The sequence below is a fragment of the Moschus berezovskii genome, chromosome 16 (genome assembly GCF_049115385.1).
Source record: "Moschus berezovskii isolate FMDL1 chromosome 16, NW_MosBer_1.0, whole genome shotgun sequence".
Lineage (NCBI taxonomy): Eukaryota > Metazoa > Chordata > Mammalia > Artiodactyla > Moschidae > Moschus > Moschus berezovskii.
In genome coordinates, this window is record NC_142475.1 from 21,597,385 (window position 1) to 21,615,635 (window position 18,251).

At 37.6% G+C, this 18,251-nt stretch overlaps 1 protein-coding gene across 2 annotated transcripts in view; it reads right to left on the reverse strand.

Annotated features, from left to right (window-relative positions):
- LRP12 (LDL receptor related protein 12) overlaps positions 1–18,251 on the reverse strand; it is a 91,638-nt gene that overhangs the window by 40,763 nt on the left and 32,624 nt on the right. Inside the window, exon 2 of one of the 2 annotated variants that reach the window (XM_055431696.2) lies at positions 11,876–11,932. The exons of the other annotated variant lie outside the window; for it this stretch is intronic. Coding sequence (XP_055287671.2) covers positions 11,876–11,932 — 57 coding nt within the window. The remainder of the gene's footprint in view (positions 1–11,875; positions 11,933–18,251) is intronic. 2 annotated transcript variants of the gene reach the window in all.

The window sequence follows — 18,251 nt, forward strand, 5'->3', positions numbered from 1 at the left end:
ACTCTGGGAGAGACTGGTGGACAGCGAAGCCTGGAGTGCAGCAGTCCAAGAGGTCACCAAGAATCAGACATGACTTAATGAACAACAACAACACACTGAATAATTAATGCCAAAGTTTAAAAAAAATTATTCTCAAAGTTAACAGAGTAGAAAAGAAAATGCCAAATGTTTGAATGCAACTTGTTTTTTACCTTCAGCCGAGAGCAGATGATCACTTCTGCCATCTACACACTGCACACTTCTGTCACATTACACCCTGTTCTGTTTATGGTACTGCTACATTTAGTGTTCTGCTGACTTTATTTATTAAAAACATACAATTATAAGATATAATAATCTTGCTATAAACATAATTGTTCAGTAAACATTTGATATTTATAACACATGAAATGTTATGATTAGGTAAATGCTTCACATAAAATATATTATTGTATAAAATGTTATAGTAGATTTAATTTTGTAGCATATAATATATATATAAGAGTATAATATATAAACATTATAATACTACCATTATTTCTTTGCTAAAATTAACAGAGAATGCTCTATTCCAAAAGCTTAAGTGTTTCAAAAATAAACTCTCGGAAGGCAGGCAATGTTTGTATAGTCACTGTTTATAAACTAATGTGGTATTTTTTTGTTTTTGAAATGTACTCTGTCTTGTATTCTCCACTTACTCTCTTCATCTGAAGCACAATTCCTTGTGTTCATACTAAGTTCTGTTTTTATATTTTGAAATCCTGAAAACTAATGTGGTGTTGTTTCCTGAACTAATTTTTTTTTACTGTACTGTCTTGTATTCTCCACTCACTTTCTTCATTTGAAGGACAGTTCCTTGGGTTCACACAAAGTTCTATTTTTATATTTTAAAATCCTAAAAATGATAAAATTCATAAACTTTCCTTCCCCCCTGCCATTTGCAACATGAATAAAAGATACTGTATTGGTCAAAAGATCTGGTGAAATTCTTTTTCATAAGTTTAGCAAGAGGTCCAGGTATTTAACTGAATAATTGAAAATAACATTAAAATAACAGGAAAGGTACAAAGAACCACTTGTACCTGCTGCTTTATTCATGCAACTTTTCTATATTTAAAAAACAACTATGAACTGCTATCAAATAATTATAGTTTAAGCTTTACTTCCTTTCAGACTTTTTTTTGTAAGATCTGAAAATTCTAGGACAATAAAAGTATTACTAGACCAAGATGTTCTTCCAGGGAAACTTCAATATACCATATTATAGTATTCAAGCTTAAACTGGATAAAACTAAAGCTATTTTACTACAGTGCTTCATGCTATTGTAAAATGTTGCTCAATAATCTGTAAGCAAATAATTGCAACTTAGAAATATCTCCTAGGGACTTTCCTGGCAGTTCAGTGATTAAGATTTCACCTTCCAAGACAGGGGCCATGGGTTCAATCCCTGGTCAGAGAGCTAAGATCCCAAATGCCTTGCAACCAAAAAATCAAAACATAAGCAATATGTAACAAATTCAATACAGACTTTAAAAATGGTCCACATTTTAATTTTTTTAAAAAAATTAAAAAAAGAAAATATCTCCTACTTTAAAAGGCTCACAACTAAATTATTAGTTTTAAAAGACTTATAGGATCAGTAGCATGCTAGGCCATTGAGGACAAGAATAGGAACTATAAAATGAAAAAACACGAAAACAAGAAAGGGTGATGATTTTAATAAAATAAAAATTCTGACAGAATATGGGAAGAATAACAGGTAACAACTACTATTTTCTATACTCTGGTAATTCAATTAATATGAACACGTATTAAGAAAGAAACTTCCTAAGCAGATAACTCTCTTTCTCTGCTCTCTGAAACGTCAACCTTGCCTGACAAAGATTTGAAGTCAAATATGAAGAAGATTCAAGATTGGGATAACCTGAGAGCTTTTAGCTACAGATGTTATAAGGCAGGAACATTCAGCAGCTGTATCATTGGTGAACTGGGAATAACTTATTAAAGTTCACAAATAAAAACTTTCTAGCTCAGAAAGCACTTGTTCCAACATCTGCACCTATTAGCAACCAGAAAGTCTTAAATTTCAGGGTAGTTTCTGCTTAACCATTAAAGAAAGCCAATCTCATTCTTTTATTGTTTGCAGTGTCACAACTCTGAGCCATGAATCTGAAAAGAAGTAAACAGTTACATTTCTGAATAGTCTGGGGAAAATAAAAGGTTGGGACTTTAATAGAAACAAAGTAAGAAACAAGTTAAACAGGAAAAACATGATTACATGCAGTCTTAAGTGCTGGGGTAGCTCTGTAAATTAGTACAATCCTTCCTGAAAGCAATCTGTCAAAAGGTTTTCAGAGTCATTAAATTCTTTATGACCTTTGATACAGTAATTCCAATTCTAGAAATCCACGCCAAAGAAATAATCTCAGAAATTTTAAAAAGGGCTAAATATATTGTTTCAACATAATCCAGACTAGGGAGAGCCCACTGGGAAAAAACCCAATGATATGTTTAAGAACATTACAATATAGCCACAGGATGGTATTAAAATAACAACTATGAAAAAAATGTATTCTACACAACGTTAAATAGAAAAGGCAGGAGACAAAATTAGTTATAATCCAAATGCATATACAATTATTTTTAAAGGTATACACAGAGTACAAATGAAATAAATTATATTATTAGTTACTAATAATGCAAGGTTAGTGGGTGATTTTTGTAATCTTTTTGCTCTTTTTCCAATTTTTATAAATATTTAATGTAACATATAATGTACAAACAGAATTTGTGAAAACAAAAAAATGATTTGGAAGTAATTAAGAGCAATGAGGACATAATCAAATTACATCTAGAAATATTCTTTAAAAACTTGAAGTACAGTTGATTTATGATGTTAAGTTTCAGGTGTCCCGCAAAGTGATTCAGTTATATATGTATATGTGTGTGTGTGTATAGATATATATACACATATATATATTCTTTTTTAGATTCTTTTCCATTATAGGTGAGTGCAGCTAGAATTATTCTGATTCAAACATAGACTATATAGTAAAATTCAAAGTATATACATAATAAAAATAAAATATATTTGTTTAATGTGTATAAGTCAATCTGATCTAAAAAATGTTTCATTCTATGTAGCAGATGAACAATAAGCTATTTTACAAACTTAGACATTCAAAAGAGAACAGGAGGTATTTAACTTAGGCATTTTTAAAAAAGAATATTAAAATAGCCTTCCTACTTTCTTATATGCAATTAAATTACTTACAATTTCTATGATATAATTTCATGATTTATGTATGAAATCCTGTAAAAAATCTGAAAATCATTAACAGTTCTAAAGAAAGCAAGCATACAAAAAATAACACTTTATCCAATCATCCTTTTCCATTATACAACCACTAGATATATACTTTTTACTAACTCCCATTTTCTTGTGACAATTCCTATAGCATAAGAACCAGCAAAAGGATAAAAACATATCTCTTAGCAAAGATTTGAGGAAGAGGAAGATGAAAATGACCAGAATGCTAGAAATAGAAATAAATTACCTGGGGCCTAAGAACCCAAGCTATATTATTAATCATAAATTACTAATTCCCATGAAAATTCATATGAATAAACAAAACTCAGTACTTAGTACTACTCACAACTAAGTAAAGAAAAATATTAAATCATTTACTACACACCAGACATTGTAACTAGGCCTTTTATAAATTCATGATCAACCTTAACATGGTCATTATTTACCACAGGACTTATTACATTAAGAACATACTACAGGTGTACTTTTCACATGTCTATCTTCTCAATTCTATGATAAGTTCTTTGAGACAGGAATATTTTTAAAATTAATTTTTATTAGAGTATAGTTGTTGTACAATGTTGTGTTAGTTTCTGCTGTATAGCAAAATGAATCATATATATATACATATAATGAATCAGCTATATATATATATGTGACACCACAGAGCATTGAGTTCTATGTGCTATACAGTAGGATCTCATTAGTTATGATTTATACATATTAGTGTATATGTCAGTCCCATTTTCCTAATTCACCCTACCCCTCCTTTCCTGTCCATATGTCCGTATGTATCCATATATCCATTCTCTACTTCTGCATCTCTATTTCTGCTTTACACATAAGTTCACCTGTATCGTTTTTCTATATTCCACATATAAACGGTATTATACGATAATTGTTGTTCATGTTCCGATTTACTTCACTCTATAAGACAGTCTCTAGGTCTCTCCACATCTCTGCAAACTGCATAATTTCATCCCTTTTTATGACTGAGTAATATTCAGTAGTATATATGTACCACACCTTTATACATTCTTCTGTGGCTGGACATTTAGGTTGCTTCCATGTCCTGGCTATTGTAAACAGGCTGCAGTGAACACTAAGGTGCATGTATCTTTTGGAATTATGGTTTTCTCCAGGTATATGCCTAGGAGTGGGATTGCTGGGTCACATGGTAGTTCTACTTTTTAGTTTAAGGACCCTCCATACTGCTCTCCATAGTGGCTGTATCAATTTACATTCCCACCAACAGTGTTAAGAGGGTTCCCTTTCCTCTACACCATCTCCAGCATTTACTGTTTGTGAATTTTTTGATGGCGGTCATTCTAAATGGTGTGAGGTGATACATCACTATACTTTTGATTTACATTTCTCTAATAATTGGTGATGCTGAACGCCTTTTCATGTGTTTATTGGCCATCTGCATGTCTTCTTTGAAGAAGTATCTATTTAGGTCTTCTCATTTTTGATTGGGTTTTTCTTTTATATCAAGCTGCAAGAGCTGTTAGATTAATCCTTTGTCTGTTGCTTCATCTGCAAATATTTTCTCCCATTCTGAGGGTTGTCTTTTCATTTTGTTTACGGTTTCTCCTGCTGTGCAAAAGCTTCTAAGTTTCATTAAATCCAAACTGTTTCTCTTTTAGGAGGTGGGTCAAAAAAGATCTTGCTGTGATTTATCTCATAGCGTGTTCTATGTTTTTTTCTAAGAATTTTTTAATATCTAGCCTTACATATAGATCTTTAATCCATTTTGAACTTATTTTTGTGTATGGTGTTGGAGAATGTTCTAATTTCATTCTTTTACATGTACCTGTCCAGTTTCCCAGTACCACTTATTGAAGAGACTATCTTTTCTCCATTGCATATTCTTGCCTCCTTTGTCACAGATTCAGTTCAGTTCAGTTGCTCAGTCGTGTCCGACTCTTTGTGACCCCATGAATCACAACACGCCAGGCCTCCCTGTCCATCACCAACTCCCAGAGTTCACTCATACTCATGTTCATTGAGTCGGTGATGCCATCCAGCCATCTCATTCTCTGTCGTCCCCTTCTCCTCCTGCCCCCAATCCCTCCCAGCATCAGTCTTTTCCAGTGAGTCAACTCTTCGCATGAGGTGGCCAAAGTATTGGAGCTTCAGCTTTAGCATCAGTCCCTCCAATGAACACCCAGGACTGATCTCCTTTAGAATAGACTGGTTGGCTCTCCCTGCAGTCCAAGGGATTCTCAAGAGTCTTCTCCAACACCACAGTTCAAAAGTATCAATTCTTTAGCAATCAGCTTTCTTCACAGTCCAACTCTCACATCCATACATGACCACTGGAAAAACCATAGCCTTGATAGATTAGGTGACCATAGATATGTGGGTTATTTCTGAGCTTTTGATCTTGTTCCACTGATCTATATTTCTGCTTTTGTGCTAGTAGCATGCTGCTTAATTACTGTAGCTTTGTAGTATAGTATAACGTCAGGGGGCCTGATTGCTCCAGCTCTGTTTTACTTTCTCAAGACTGCTTCAGCCAGGCTTCCCTGATGGTCTAGTGGTTAAGAATCCACCTTACAATGAAAGGAATACCACCAGTTTGGTCCCTGATCCAGGAAGATCCAATATGCTGCTGAGCAACTAAGCCCATCTGCCACAGCTACTGAGCCTGTGTACTGCAACTACTGAAGCTTGTGTGCCTAGAGCCTGTGCTCCACAGCAAGCAAAGCCACAACAGTGAGAAGCCCAAACACTGCCACAAATAGTTCCTGTTGGCAGCAACTAGACAAAGTCCAAGTGCAGCAACAAGGACCCACCACAGCCAAAATATAAAATAAATCTTAAAAAAAAAGGACAGTTTGGCTATTTGAGGTCTTTCGTGTTTCTATGCAAACTGTAAAATTTTTTGTCCTAATTCTGTGAAAAACGTCCTTGGTAATTTGACAGGGGTTCATTGGAAGGACTGATGCTAAAGCTGAAACTGCAATACTTTGGCCACCTCATGCGACAAGTTGACTCACTGGAAAAGACTCTGATGCTGGGAAAGGTTGGGGGCGGGAGGAGAAGGGGACGACAGAGAATGAGATGGCTGGATGGCATCACTGACTCTGTGGACATGAGTTTGAGTGAACTCCGGGAGTTGGTGATGGACAGGGAGGCCTGGCGTGCTGTGATTCATGGGGTCGCGGAGAGTCGGACAAGACGGAGCGACTGAACTGAACTGAACACTGAATCTGTACACTGCTTTGGGTAGTATAGTCAATGTCACAATCCAATTCTTCCGATCCAAAAACATGGTATATTTCTCCATCTGCTTGTGTCATCTTTGATTTCTTTCATGAGTAGCTTAGTCTTTTGAAAGTGAAAGTTGTTCAGTCGTGTCCAACTCTTTGAAGATAGCTCTTTTGCCTCCTTAGGTAGGTTTCCTCCTAGGTATTTTACTCTTTTTCTGTTGCATGGTAAATGGTATAGTTTCCTTAATTTCTCTTTCTGATCTTTCATTGTTAGTGTATAAGAATGTAAGAGATTTATGAGTATTAATTTTGTATCCTGCAACTTTACCAAATTTAATGATGAGCTCTAGTATTCTTCTATTGGCATCTTTAGGACTTTTTATGTATAGTATCAGGTCATCTGCAAAAAGTGAGAGTTTTACTTCTTTTCCAACCTGGATTCCTTTTTTCTTCTCCAATTGCTGTTGCTACAAATTCCACAACTATGTTGAATAAAAGTAGTGAGACTGGATATACTTTTCTTGCTCCTGATCTTAGAGGAAATGCTTTCAGTTTTTAACCACTGAGAATGATGTCTGCTGTGGTTTTGTCATATATGCCCTTTATTATACTGAAGTAGGTTCCCTATACGCTCACTTTCTGGAGAGTTTTTATCATAAATGGTGATGAATTCTGTCAAAAGCTTTTTCTGCATCTATTGAGAAGAACATATGTTTTTATTCAATTTGTTAATATGGTGTATCACATTGATTCGTTTGCATACACTGAATAATCCTTGCACTCCTGGGATAAATCCCACTTGATCATTGTTATGATCCTTTTAACATATTGTTAGGTTTGGTTTTCTAGTGTTTTGTTGAGGGTTTTTGCATCTATGTTTATCAGTGATATTGCCTCGTAATTTTCTTTTTTTGTGATATCTTCGTCTGGTTTTGGTACCAGGGTGATGGTGGTCTCATACAATGAGGTTGGGAGTGTTTATCCCTCTGCAATTTTTTGGAATTGTTTGAGAAGGATAGGTGTCAGCTCGTTTCTAAATGTTTGACAGAATTCACCTATAAAGCCATCTGGTTCTGAACTTTTGTTTCCTGGAAGATTTTTAATCACAGGTTCAATTCCATTACTTGTGACTGCCTGTGCCTGTGTGTGTGCTCTGTTGTGTAGAGTCTTTGTGGCCCCATGGACTGCAGCCCACAAGGCTCTTTTGTCCATGGGATTTTTCAGGCAAGTACAATGGAGCAGGTTGACATTTCCTCCTCCAGGGGATCTTCCTGACCCAGGGATTGAATTCGGGTCTCTTATGTCTCTTGAATTGGCAGGCAGATTCTTTACCACTAACATCACCTGGGAAGCCCCTATTTGTTTTTCGTCTGTTCAGATTTTTCCATCCCTTCATGTTGTCTCTGCACAGCCAACAGCAGTCCTCTTCCTAGATTTTTTTCTGACCCCATGTTTTAGCATTCGGCCCCCACCAGCATTGGCAGCTTCTGCTCTCATGCTGGGGTGCCCAGGGCAGATTCTGGAAGAGGCTTTGGCATGGACGGGCCACATGGGCCCCACGTGTGGTCAAAGGAGGCTTTGGTGGTGGTGGCACTCAGGACCCTGGAACCTGCAAGGGTGGGCAAAGGAGGCCTTGGCTTGAGCAGCAGATGAGCCTGCTCAGTTGGGAAGGAATATTTTTACTTAATGCTTACTCCCATCCTTCTCGGCACAAGGTACACATCAGGTGTTTAACACAAACATTACAGTTAGGGTGACTGTACATTCCAAATTGTCTAGGACAGTTCTGGTTTGCTTGTGGCATCAGCATATTGAAAACAGTATACCCTTTTGCCTTCAAAGTGTCCTGATCTGGGTAATAAATTACCTGAAAATATTACAGCACATAAGTTAAAATTCTTCAAAAATGTCATTAAAATTTCCAGAACGTAAAGAATGAACAAGCTAAGGCACTAAAAACTGTCAAATAAAGCAGCAGAGGTGAAAAAAGCAGGTGAAGAGCAGAAGCAGGCAGCTCCACAGAACACTGAGCCACCTCATCACTTTTGCTGCTTGCTGGTCCCAAGAAAGAGCAAGTCCTACATTTTGAGGTTCTTCCAAAAGCTAATTTCCCATTTATAAGAGCACTGAAAGGGCTCTCATTTCAACTAGGGATACAAGGAATTCAGAAGGCTTATACTATACCAAGCATTACACCTTTTATAGCTCCATACTGCCTAAAGAAAAACTGCAATGAATCAGTACATCCAAAATCACGTTTTAAGAGAGCATCCATTTATATTTTTAATGATATGATTGGGATAGACTTCATCTTAATCTTCTCTTTCCACAAAAGAAAGACTTTATAAGGCAAACTTTCAGGAAAAACAATAAGCCATTAATAAGGTTTCACTGGGCTCTGAAATTAATTTATTGATATATAAATACATTTAATTAAAACACTCATTTTGTTACAGACTGAACTGTGTCACCCCTAAGATTCCTATGTTAAAGTCTGAACTGCCAGTACCTCAGAATGTGGCTGAATTTTGAGACAAGATCTTTAAAGAGGCAACTAAATTAAAATGAAGTCACATGGGTGGGCCCTATCTAATGTGATGGGTGTCTCAATAAGGAGAGATCAGGACACAGATACACAGAGTCAGGATCGTGAGAAGATACAGATGAAAGATAGCCATCTACAAACCAAAGAAAGGGGCCTCAGAAGAAACCAACTCTACTAACACCTTGTTTTTGGATTTTTAGCCTTCCGAACTATGAGAAAATAAACCTATGTTATAAATGCACATAACTCAGTCAACCAATATTTTCAAATATCTAATTCATATTACAAAATCATGTATGGTGGAAAAAAAACCCCTTCAAAGGGCAAGAATGGTCACTGGATAAAACAGGGAACAAAAGTTCACTGATGTGTTCTCAGATCCCATTTGCAACTAACCTTTAAGAAACCACCACTTATTGAGTTCTGGCATTATATCAAAGAAGAATCTTTACAATTATCTGAAAAAAGTTGTGGAAATACTCTTCTCCTTTCAAATTACACACTGGTTTACTGCTAGATTGTCTTCATATTGTCAAGCAAAGCAACATGTTAAAAAATGTTGAGTGCATAGATGTCAGAATCCAGGTACCCCTTTAAAAGCCAATGTTTAAAAATTTGCAAAACTGTAAAGCAATACCATTCTTCTTACTGATGTTCTTGTTTTGGAAAATGCATTTTTAATAAAATTATGTTATTGACGTAAAGATGCCATGGATTTAATACTTTCATATGCAAGTAAATGAAGAAGTTTAAACAATTTCTCAGTTTTAATTTCTAATACAGTAAATATCAGTAGCTATAGCCTATATAAACATAAGCTCTTTGAAGTCCTTGTTATGGGCTGAATTGCATCCTTTCCAAACTCATTTGCTGAAGTCCTAACCCTCAAATGTGACTATATTTGGAAGCCAGGCTGTAACTCATAAGGATGGGACCCTAATCCTATAGGACTGGGGTCCTTATAAAGAAGAGGAAGAGACACCAGAGTATCTCACTTTCTCCCAGAGCACACATAGGAAATGTCATGTGAGGACACAGTAAGAAGGCACCATCGGCAAGTCAGAAAGGTTTCATCAGAAAACAACCCCACCAGCCCCCTGACCTTGGACTTCTAGCCTCTAGACTGTGAGAAACTAAGTATCTATTTTTTAAACCACTCAGCCTATGGTATTTTGTTATGATAACTGCCTGAGTAGACTAATACAGTCCCTGATATTGTTAAAAGTTTACAAGGGGTCCTGAGACCAAAAAATTTGAAAATCACTGAATTAGATAATAATCACTTGGCTGTGTAAATTAAATGTTTGTAAACAATTTCTTACTTCATAGTGACAACTTGGAAAAGTCATCCCAATTCTCAGTAGATATCCAAAGTAGAAAAAGGGAGAAAATTAAGGTCAACCTAAATAAACCTTTTTTAACTTGATATACACAACTGTATAATATTTGAAAGCATATGAAAATGGGGAAACACACTGTAGAAGAATTAACATAGGCGGCAAAGGCACCTATTTTTCACTTTCAGGAAACCAGACCTGTCGATCTGTTTGGCCTGGCACAGGCTAACTCCTAGACTACTTGTTAAGTCTATTAACTTTCTAAATATAAAATCATATATAAAACAAAAGCGGAAACCTTCAGTTTTGCTTAATGAGAAAAAAACCCCACAAAATTGTAAGAAAATATGAAGAAATCAAACAGTAAACTGACAAACACACCAAGTGCAATTTTTTTAACTACACAAAACTCATTAAGAATATAGGGAATAACAGTAAGAAGCTCTATTTCTGTATATGTGAAAATCAAAGATTTTGCTCTCCAAGTAATGGTACTTGATAAGGTAAAAATGGTATAAAAGTTGTAGAAATCACCTAAGAATTAAAAAAAATTAATTGAATTATAGTTGATTTACAATGCTGTGTTAATTTTAGGTGATAGATTCTTTTCTATTAGTTTATTAGAAGACACTGAATATAGTTCTTTGCCCTTATTATTTATTTTGTATATTTAAGAATGAACATTTTAATAGTTCAGTTCAGTCGCTCAGTCGTGTCCGACTCTCCGCGACCCCATGAATCACAGCACGCACGCCAGGCCTCCCTGTCAATCACCAACTCACGGAGTACACTCAAACTCATGTCCACAGAGTCGGTGATGCCATCCAGCCATCTCATTCTCCGTCGTCCCCTTCTCCTCCCGCCCCCAACCTTTCCCAGCATCAGAGTCTTTTCCAGTGAGTCAACTCGTCTCATGAGGTGGCCAAAGTATTGCAGCTTCAGTACTTATTAATTAATAAAAGCATTTAAATGGGTGGAAAAATGCATTTACCTTAGCAAGTTTCTGAATCTCATAGATGCAAATATGTTGCTGGGGTGCTTTTTAGTAACATATAAATTGTGAATGCAAGTACTACATTTTTATGTACAGTAGCATTTCATCTAAAATGTCAGGCAAAAATGCTAATTTCTAAGGCTCCAATGCTATGAACAGCATTCAAAATTACATTTTAATAAATTTCATTACATGTAACTTTGTATGGAAAGAAAACACAAATTCAACTTGAGCTAACTTTTCTCTTGGTTCAATGTTTGTACAGAAAAATAATTATGCAGTCCGTCTGGAAAAGTATAATCAATCCACTGGCATGCAAGTATCAATTTTATCTTGTGAGAATTTCTCCATGTTCCAGTTCTTTCCTTATTACATGCTGCAAAAAGCAGTAATAATTTTTATAGCCAAATATCACTTCATAAGATACCAGGTGGTTTTCAATATTTACCATATAAGTCATGCATGAAATTTAAACATTACAAAAAATGACTTACCAGTTGACACTCCTGAAATATGCACATTTTCAGAATGTTCTGCAAGAGCACCATTTCCTAAAATTAAACATAATGAATAAACTAATTTCCAAGATAAAAATTTTTAAAAATTTCAGATTCTCCCTCTAACAGAAAAACAGGTACTTAGAGCTACTTACAATATTCAGAAACTAAAGTCTCATAATAATCTTCAAAACGATACTATAAAGCCCCAAATCATAATCTTAGTAAGAACAACAAAATGTTTTGGAAATCACAATAAGGTAGTGTAATATAAAGGCCAAATATATAGATGTGATTAATACCAGAAAGAATTTTCTATCAAGTGAACAGTCAAGAGAGAACTTAGTACTATTACTAGAAAAGGGACAATCATAAACTTTTTAAAACAGCATTTCTCTAAAAGCAAGCTTAATCAATCCACAATGTGCTCATTGCTACAGTCATACATGCTGGTACTTAAAAAAAGGTCTTGAATTGCACTGTCTTCTAAATCTGTCAACATTTTCTTATCAACAACTCAAATAATCTTTAGGGGCTTCCCCTGTGGCTCAAATGGTAAAGAATCTGCCTGCAATGCAGGAGACCTGGGTTTGATCCCTGGGTTGGGAAGATCCCCTGGACAAGTGAAAGGCTACCCACTCCAGTATTCTGCCCTGGAGAATTCCATGGACTGTATAATCCATGGGTCACAAAGAGTCGGACACGACTGAGCGACTTTCAATCACTCAATCAATTGTCTTTAGAGTAGAGATATAATTATATCCTATTTTGGTCAGTTCAGTTCAGTTCAGTTGCTCAGTCGTGTCCGACTCTCCGCGACCCCATGAATCACAGCACGCCAGGCCTCCCTGTCCATCACCAACTCCCGGAGTACACTCAAACTCATGTCCACAGAGTCGGTGATGCCATCCAGCCATCTCATTCTCCGTCGTCCCCTTCTCCTCCCGCCCCCAACCTTTCCCAGCATCAGAGTCTTTTCCAGTGAGATTTTCTATACCTCCTACCACAAAGTGGGCACATGGAAGCATTCAAGTAACTGAAACTACTTACCAAGTGTCAGCTAGAAAAATAGTGTTTAAAAAAGACTCCTTTTAAAGTAGAAACTGCTGCTGCTGCTGCTGCTAAGTCGCATCAGTCGTGTCCGACTCTGTGCGACCCCATAGACGGCAGCCCACCAGGCTCCGCCGTCCCTGGGATTCTCCAGGCAAGAACACTGGAGTGGGTTGCCAAAAACTATTTACTCCTTTAAATGAGTAAACAGTGTCCCTCAGGCATTATTCTTAAAAATTTAATTTAGCTGTATTATGAATGATTTCCATCTACCTCTACAAGCTGCTTATGTTTATTTCTAAAGTTTTGTCTCTGTCTACGCATTAGATCAATTTCCAGCTGATAAAGCATTCTCCCTAGTGCAGGGCAGGTTCAGAGGAAGCTAGGTGGGAGAAACATCAATGGCAAAAGCAGAATTCTCTTTGACGGTTCAAAGGATGAAGATAATAGCAAATATTATAATTAACAGTTTATCTTTTAAACCACTACATTTCTATGATTGCTTGATTACTGTTTAGCATCCCCCAAGGCACTAAGGGGCATCTTCACAATTCAGATAATCACGATGGTGTGATCACTCACCTAGAGCCAGATATCCTGGAATGTGAAGTCAAGTAGGTCTTGGGAAGCATCACTACAAACAAAGCTAGTGCAGGTGGTGGAATTCCAGTTGAGCTATTTCAAATCCTGGAAGATGATGCTGTGAAAGTGCTGCACTCAATATGCCAGCAAATTTGGAAAACTCAGCAGTGGCCACAGAACTGGAAAAGGTCAGTTTTTATTCCAATCCCATAGAAAGGCAATGGCAAAGAATGCTCAAACTACCACACAATTGCACTCATCTCACATGCTAGTAAAGTCATGCTCAAAATTCTCCAAGCCAGGCTTCAACAGTACGTGAACTGTGAACTTCCAGATGTTCAAGCTCGTTTTAGAAAAGGCAGAGGAGCCAGAGATCAAACTGCCAACATCTGCTGGATGATGGAAAAAGCAAGAGAGTTCCAGAAAAACATCTATTTCTGCTTTATTGACTATGCCAAAGCCTTTGACTATGTGGATCAAAACAAACTGTGGAAAATTCTGAAAGAGATGGGAATACCAGACCACCTGACCTGCCTCTTGAGAAACCTGTATGCAGGTCAGGAAGCAACAGTTAGAACTGGACATGGAACAACAGACTGGTTCCAAACAGGAAAAGGAGTATGTCAAGGCTGTATACTGTCACCCTGCTTATTTAACTTATATGCAGAGTACATCATGAGAAATTCTGGGCTGGAGGAAGCACAAGCTGGAATCAAGATTGCCAGGAGAAATACCAATAACCTCAGATATGCAGATGACACCACCCTTATGGCAGAAAGTGAAGACGACCTAAAGAGTCTCTTGATGAAAGTGAAAGAGGAGAGTGAAAAAGTTGGCTTAAGGCTCAACATTCAGAAAACTAAGATCATGGCATCTGGTCCCATCACTTCATGGGAAATAGATGGGGAAACAGTGGAAACGGTGTCAGACTTTATTTTTCTGGGCTCCAAAATCACTGCTGATGGTGACTGCAGTCATGAGACTAAAAGATGCTTACTCCTTGGAAGGAAAGTTATGACCAACCTAGATAGTAAATTAAAAAGCAGAAACATTACTTTGCCAACCAAGGTCCGTCTAGTCAAGGCTATGGTTTTTCCAGTGGTCATGTATGGATGTGAAACTTGGGCTATAAAGAAAGCTCATCACCGAAGAATTGATGCTTTTGAATTGTGATGTTGGAGAAGACTCTTGAGAGTCCCTTGGACTGCAAGGAGATCCAACCAGTCCATTCTAAAGGAGATCAGTTCTGGGTGTCCACTGGAAGGACTGATGTTGAAGATGAAACTCCAATACTTTGGCCACCTGATAAGAAGAGCTGCCTCATTTGAAAAGACCCTGATGCTGGGAAAGATTGAAGGCAGGAGGAGAAGGGGACGACAGAGGATGAGATGGTTGGATGGCATCATCGACTCAATGGACAATGGTTTGGGTGGACTCTGGGAGTTGGTGATGGACAGGGAGGCTTGGTGTGCTGTGGTTCATGGGGTCGCAAAGAGTCGGACACGACTGAGCGACTGAACTGAACTGAACTGAAGGCACTAAGGAAGCAGAACCCGTGTTCGCCTGCCTCACCACTGTATGCACAGTTCCCAGAAAAGAGCAGGGGCTCAAAGAGCTAATGAATGAAGGGAGGCCATGGGAGGGACAAGACAATGAAATGAAATCATGCCAATTAAGCACCTGATACACAGGACTGGAAAAGGTCAGTTTTCATTCCAAGCCCAAAGAAGTGCAATGCCAAAGAATGTTCACACTACTGTACCACTACACTCATTTCACATGCTAGTAAGGTTATTGGGGGCAGGAGGAGAAGGGGATGACAGAGAATGAGATGGCTGGATGGCATCACTGACTCGATGGACATGAGTTTGAGTGAACTCCAGGAGTTGATGATAGACAGGGAGGCCTGGCGTGCTGTGATTCATGCGGTCGCAAAGAGTCGGTCACGACTGACTGAACTGAAAAATCCTTCAAGCTAGGCCTCAGCAGTACATGAACTGAGAATTTTCAGATATACAAGCTGGGTTTCAAAGAGGCAGAAGAACCAGAGATCAAATTGCCAACATTCATTGGATCATGGAGAAAGCAACAGAGTTTTCAGAAAAACATCACTTCTGCCTCATTGACTACACTAACACCTTTGACTGCGTGGATCACAACCAACTGTGGAGAATTCTTAAAGAGTTGGGAGTAACAGACCACCTTACCTGCCTCCTGAGAAATCTGTAAGCAGGTCAAGAAGCAAGTTAGAACCAGACAAGGAACAACGGACTGCTAACAAATTGGGAAAGGAGTACATCGAGGCTGTAGATTGTCACCCTGTTTATTTAATTTATATACAGAGTACATCGAATTGCTAGGCTAGACAATCACAAGCTGGAATCAAGACTGTTGGGAGAAATATCAACAATCTCAGATATGCAGATGACACCACTCTAATGGGAGAAAGTGCAGACAAACTCAATAGCCTCTTAATGAAGGTGAAAGAGAGTGAAAAAGCTGGCTTAAAACTCAACACTCAAAAAACTAAGATCATGACATCCAATTCCATCATTTCATGGCAAATATAAAGGGGAAAAAGTGGCAGCAGTGACAGATTTTTCTTGGGCTCCCTCACTGCAGATGGTGAATACAGTCAAGAAATTAAAAGATGTTTGTTCCTTGGAAGGAAAGCTATGACAAACCTAGACAGCATATTAAAAAGCACAGACATCATTTTGCTAACAAAGGTCCAAATAGTCAAAGCTATGGTTTTTCCAGTAGTCATGTATGGATGTGAGAATTGGATCATATATATGGCTGAGTGCCGAAGAACTGATGCCTTCGAATTGTGGTGCTGGAGAAGACTCTTGAGAGTCCCGTGGACTGCAAAGAGATCAAACCAGTCAATTCTAAAGGAAATCAACCCTGAATATTCATTGGAAGGACTGATGCTAAAGGCCCAGTACTTTGGCCATTTGATGCAAAGAGCTGACTCATTGGAAAAGACCCTGATGCTGGGAAAGACTGAAGGCAAAAAGAGAAGGGGGAGCAGATAATTAGATGGTTAGACAGCATCACCAACTCAACGGATATGAGCTTGAGCAAACTCCAGGAGACAGTGAGGACAGAGCCTGGTGTGCTATACTCCATGGGGTTGCAAAGAGTGAGACGTGATTTAGCAAATGAACAACAGTGCCAGGCACATAGCACTGAACAGAAATTCATTTTATAGCTATGTAAAATATATTTTAATTATTATTGAAGAATAATAGTGATAAAACAACTTTCTTAGTTCAACTACAACTACAGCCTTCAAAATGAAAAGAGATGTTACATTTCCCTCCATTAAAAATGATCCAGTGGAAATGGTGGCATAGGTATGTAAGTTGTATTTAGTACACAAATAAATCGGATCAGTTATTTATATAAGTACTGAACATTAGTACCACAGAAGCCACATTTTCCCCAGCAATATTAAATGATACAGACACAGAAATGAAACTACTAGAAAGCTCCTACATTATTTAATGTGTACAACTTATGAAAATTGGTAGCATAAACAAAACAGTAAATAAGAAATAGATTCAATAAACAACTAACAAGATTTGCTAAAAGTCAGTATAAACTGCCTAAATCTTTGCTATTTACAAGAAGATCAGCAGTACTGGCATTACAGGGAACTTATTATTAGAAAGGCAGAGTCTCAGGCCCTACCCGAGATTACTGAATTAGAATTTACATTTTAACAAGATCATTCCCCTGCTCCCAGTGATTTGAAGGCACATTAACATTTGAGAGATAAGGGTTTAAACCTTCTACTTCTAAAGTAGTTACAACTCCAAATTAAAGCTGTGTAATCTGTGACCCTAAGATTCAAATATCCTTAAGGCAGCATACTAAATTATCCTCCGGAGAGTTTTAATATTAGATATATTTTATACATTAAATTTTTATTCTAATTCAGTAAACAGAATAAAGACAAGCAGAAGGAAAACAGTAACAATGTAGTATTCAAGACTGTGGGTTCTGGACTAGATTGCCAGGATTCTAACACCAGGTCCAGTATTTACTTGCTGTGTAATTTAGGGCAAGTTATGTAACCTCTTTGTGTCTTAATTTAATCTTTAAAACAGAGCAGATAATACCTATCTTGGGCTTCCCTGGTGGCTCAGAGGTTAAAGCGTCTGCCTCCAATGCGGGAGACCTGGGTTCGATCCCTGGGTCGGGAAGATCCCCTGGAGAAGGAAATGGTAACCCACTCCAGTATTCTTGCCTGGAGAATCCCATGGACAGAGAAGCCTGGTAAGCTACAGTCCACGGGGTCGCAAAGAGTCGGACACGACTGAGCAACTGAACGGAACGGAATGGAACGGATGGGGTTTAGGAGAATTCTTTTAGTAGAAAAAAAAACAGAATTTAATCTATATCCCCATTAGCATGTAAATGAACAAATTAAAAATAGCCTTACAATAAAATATTCAATAAACCAAATTAATTCTATACGTGGTGGTGGTTCAGCCTCTAAGTCATGTCCAACTCTTGCGACTCCATGGACAGTAGCCTGCCAGGCTCTTCTGTCCATGGGATTCTCCAGGCAAGAATATTGGAGTGGGTTGCCATCTCCTACTCCAGGGAATCTTCCAAAGCAGGAATCGAACCTGGGTCTCCTGCATTGCAAGCAAATTCTTTACCAACTGAGCTACAAGGGAAGCATAATTCTATATGTACTCACATGAAAAGATATACATACTAAGTTAAA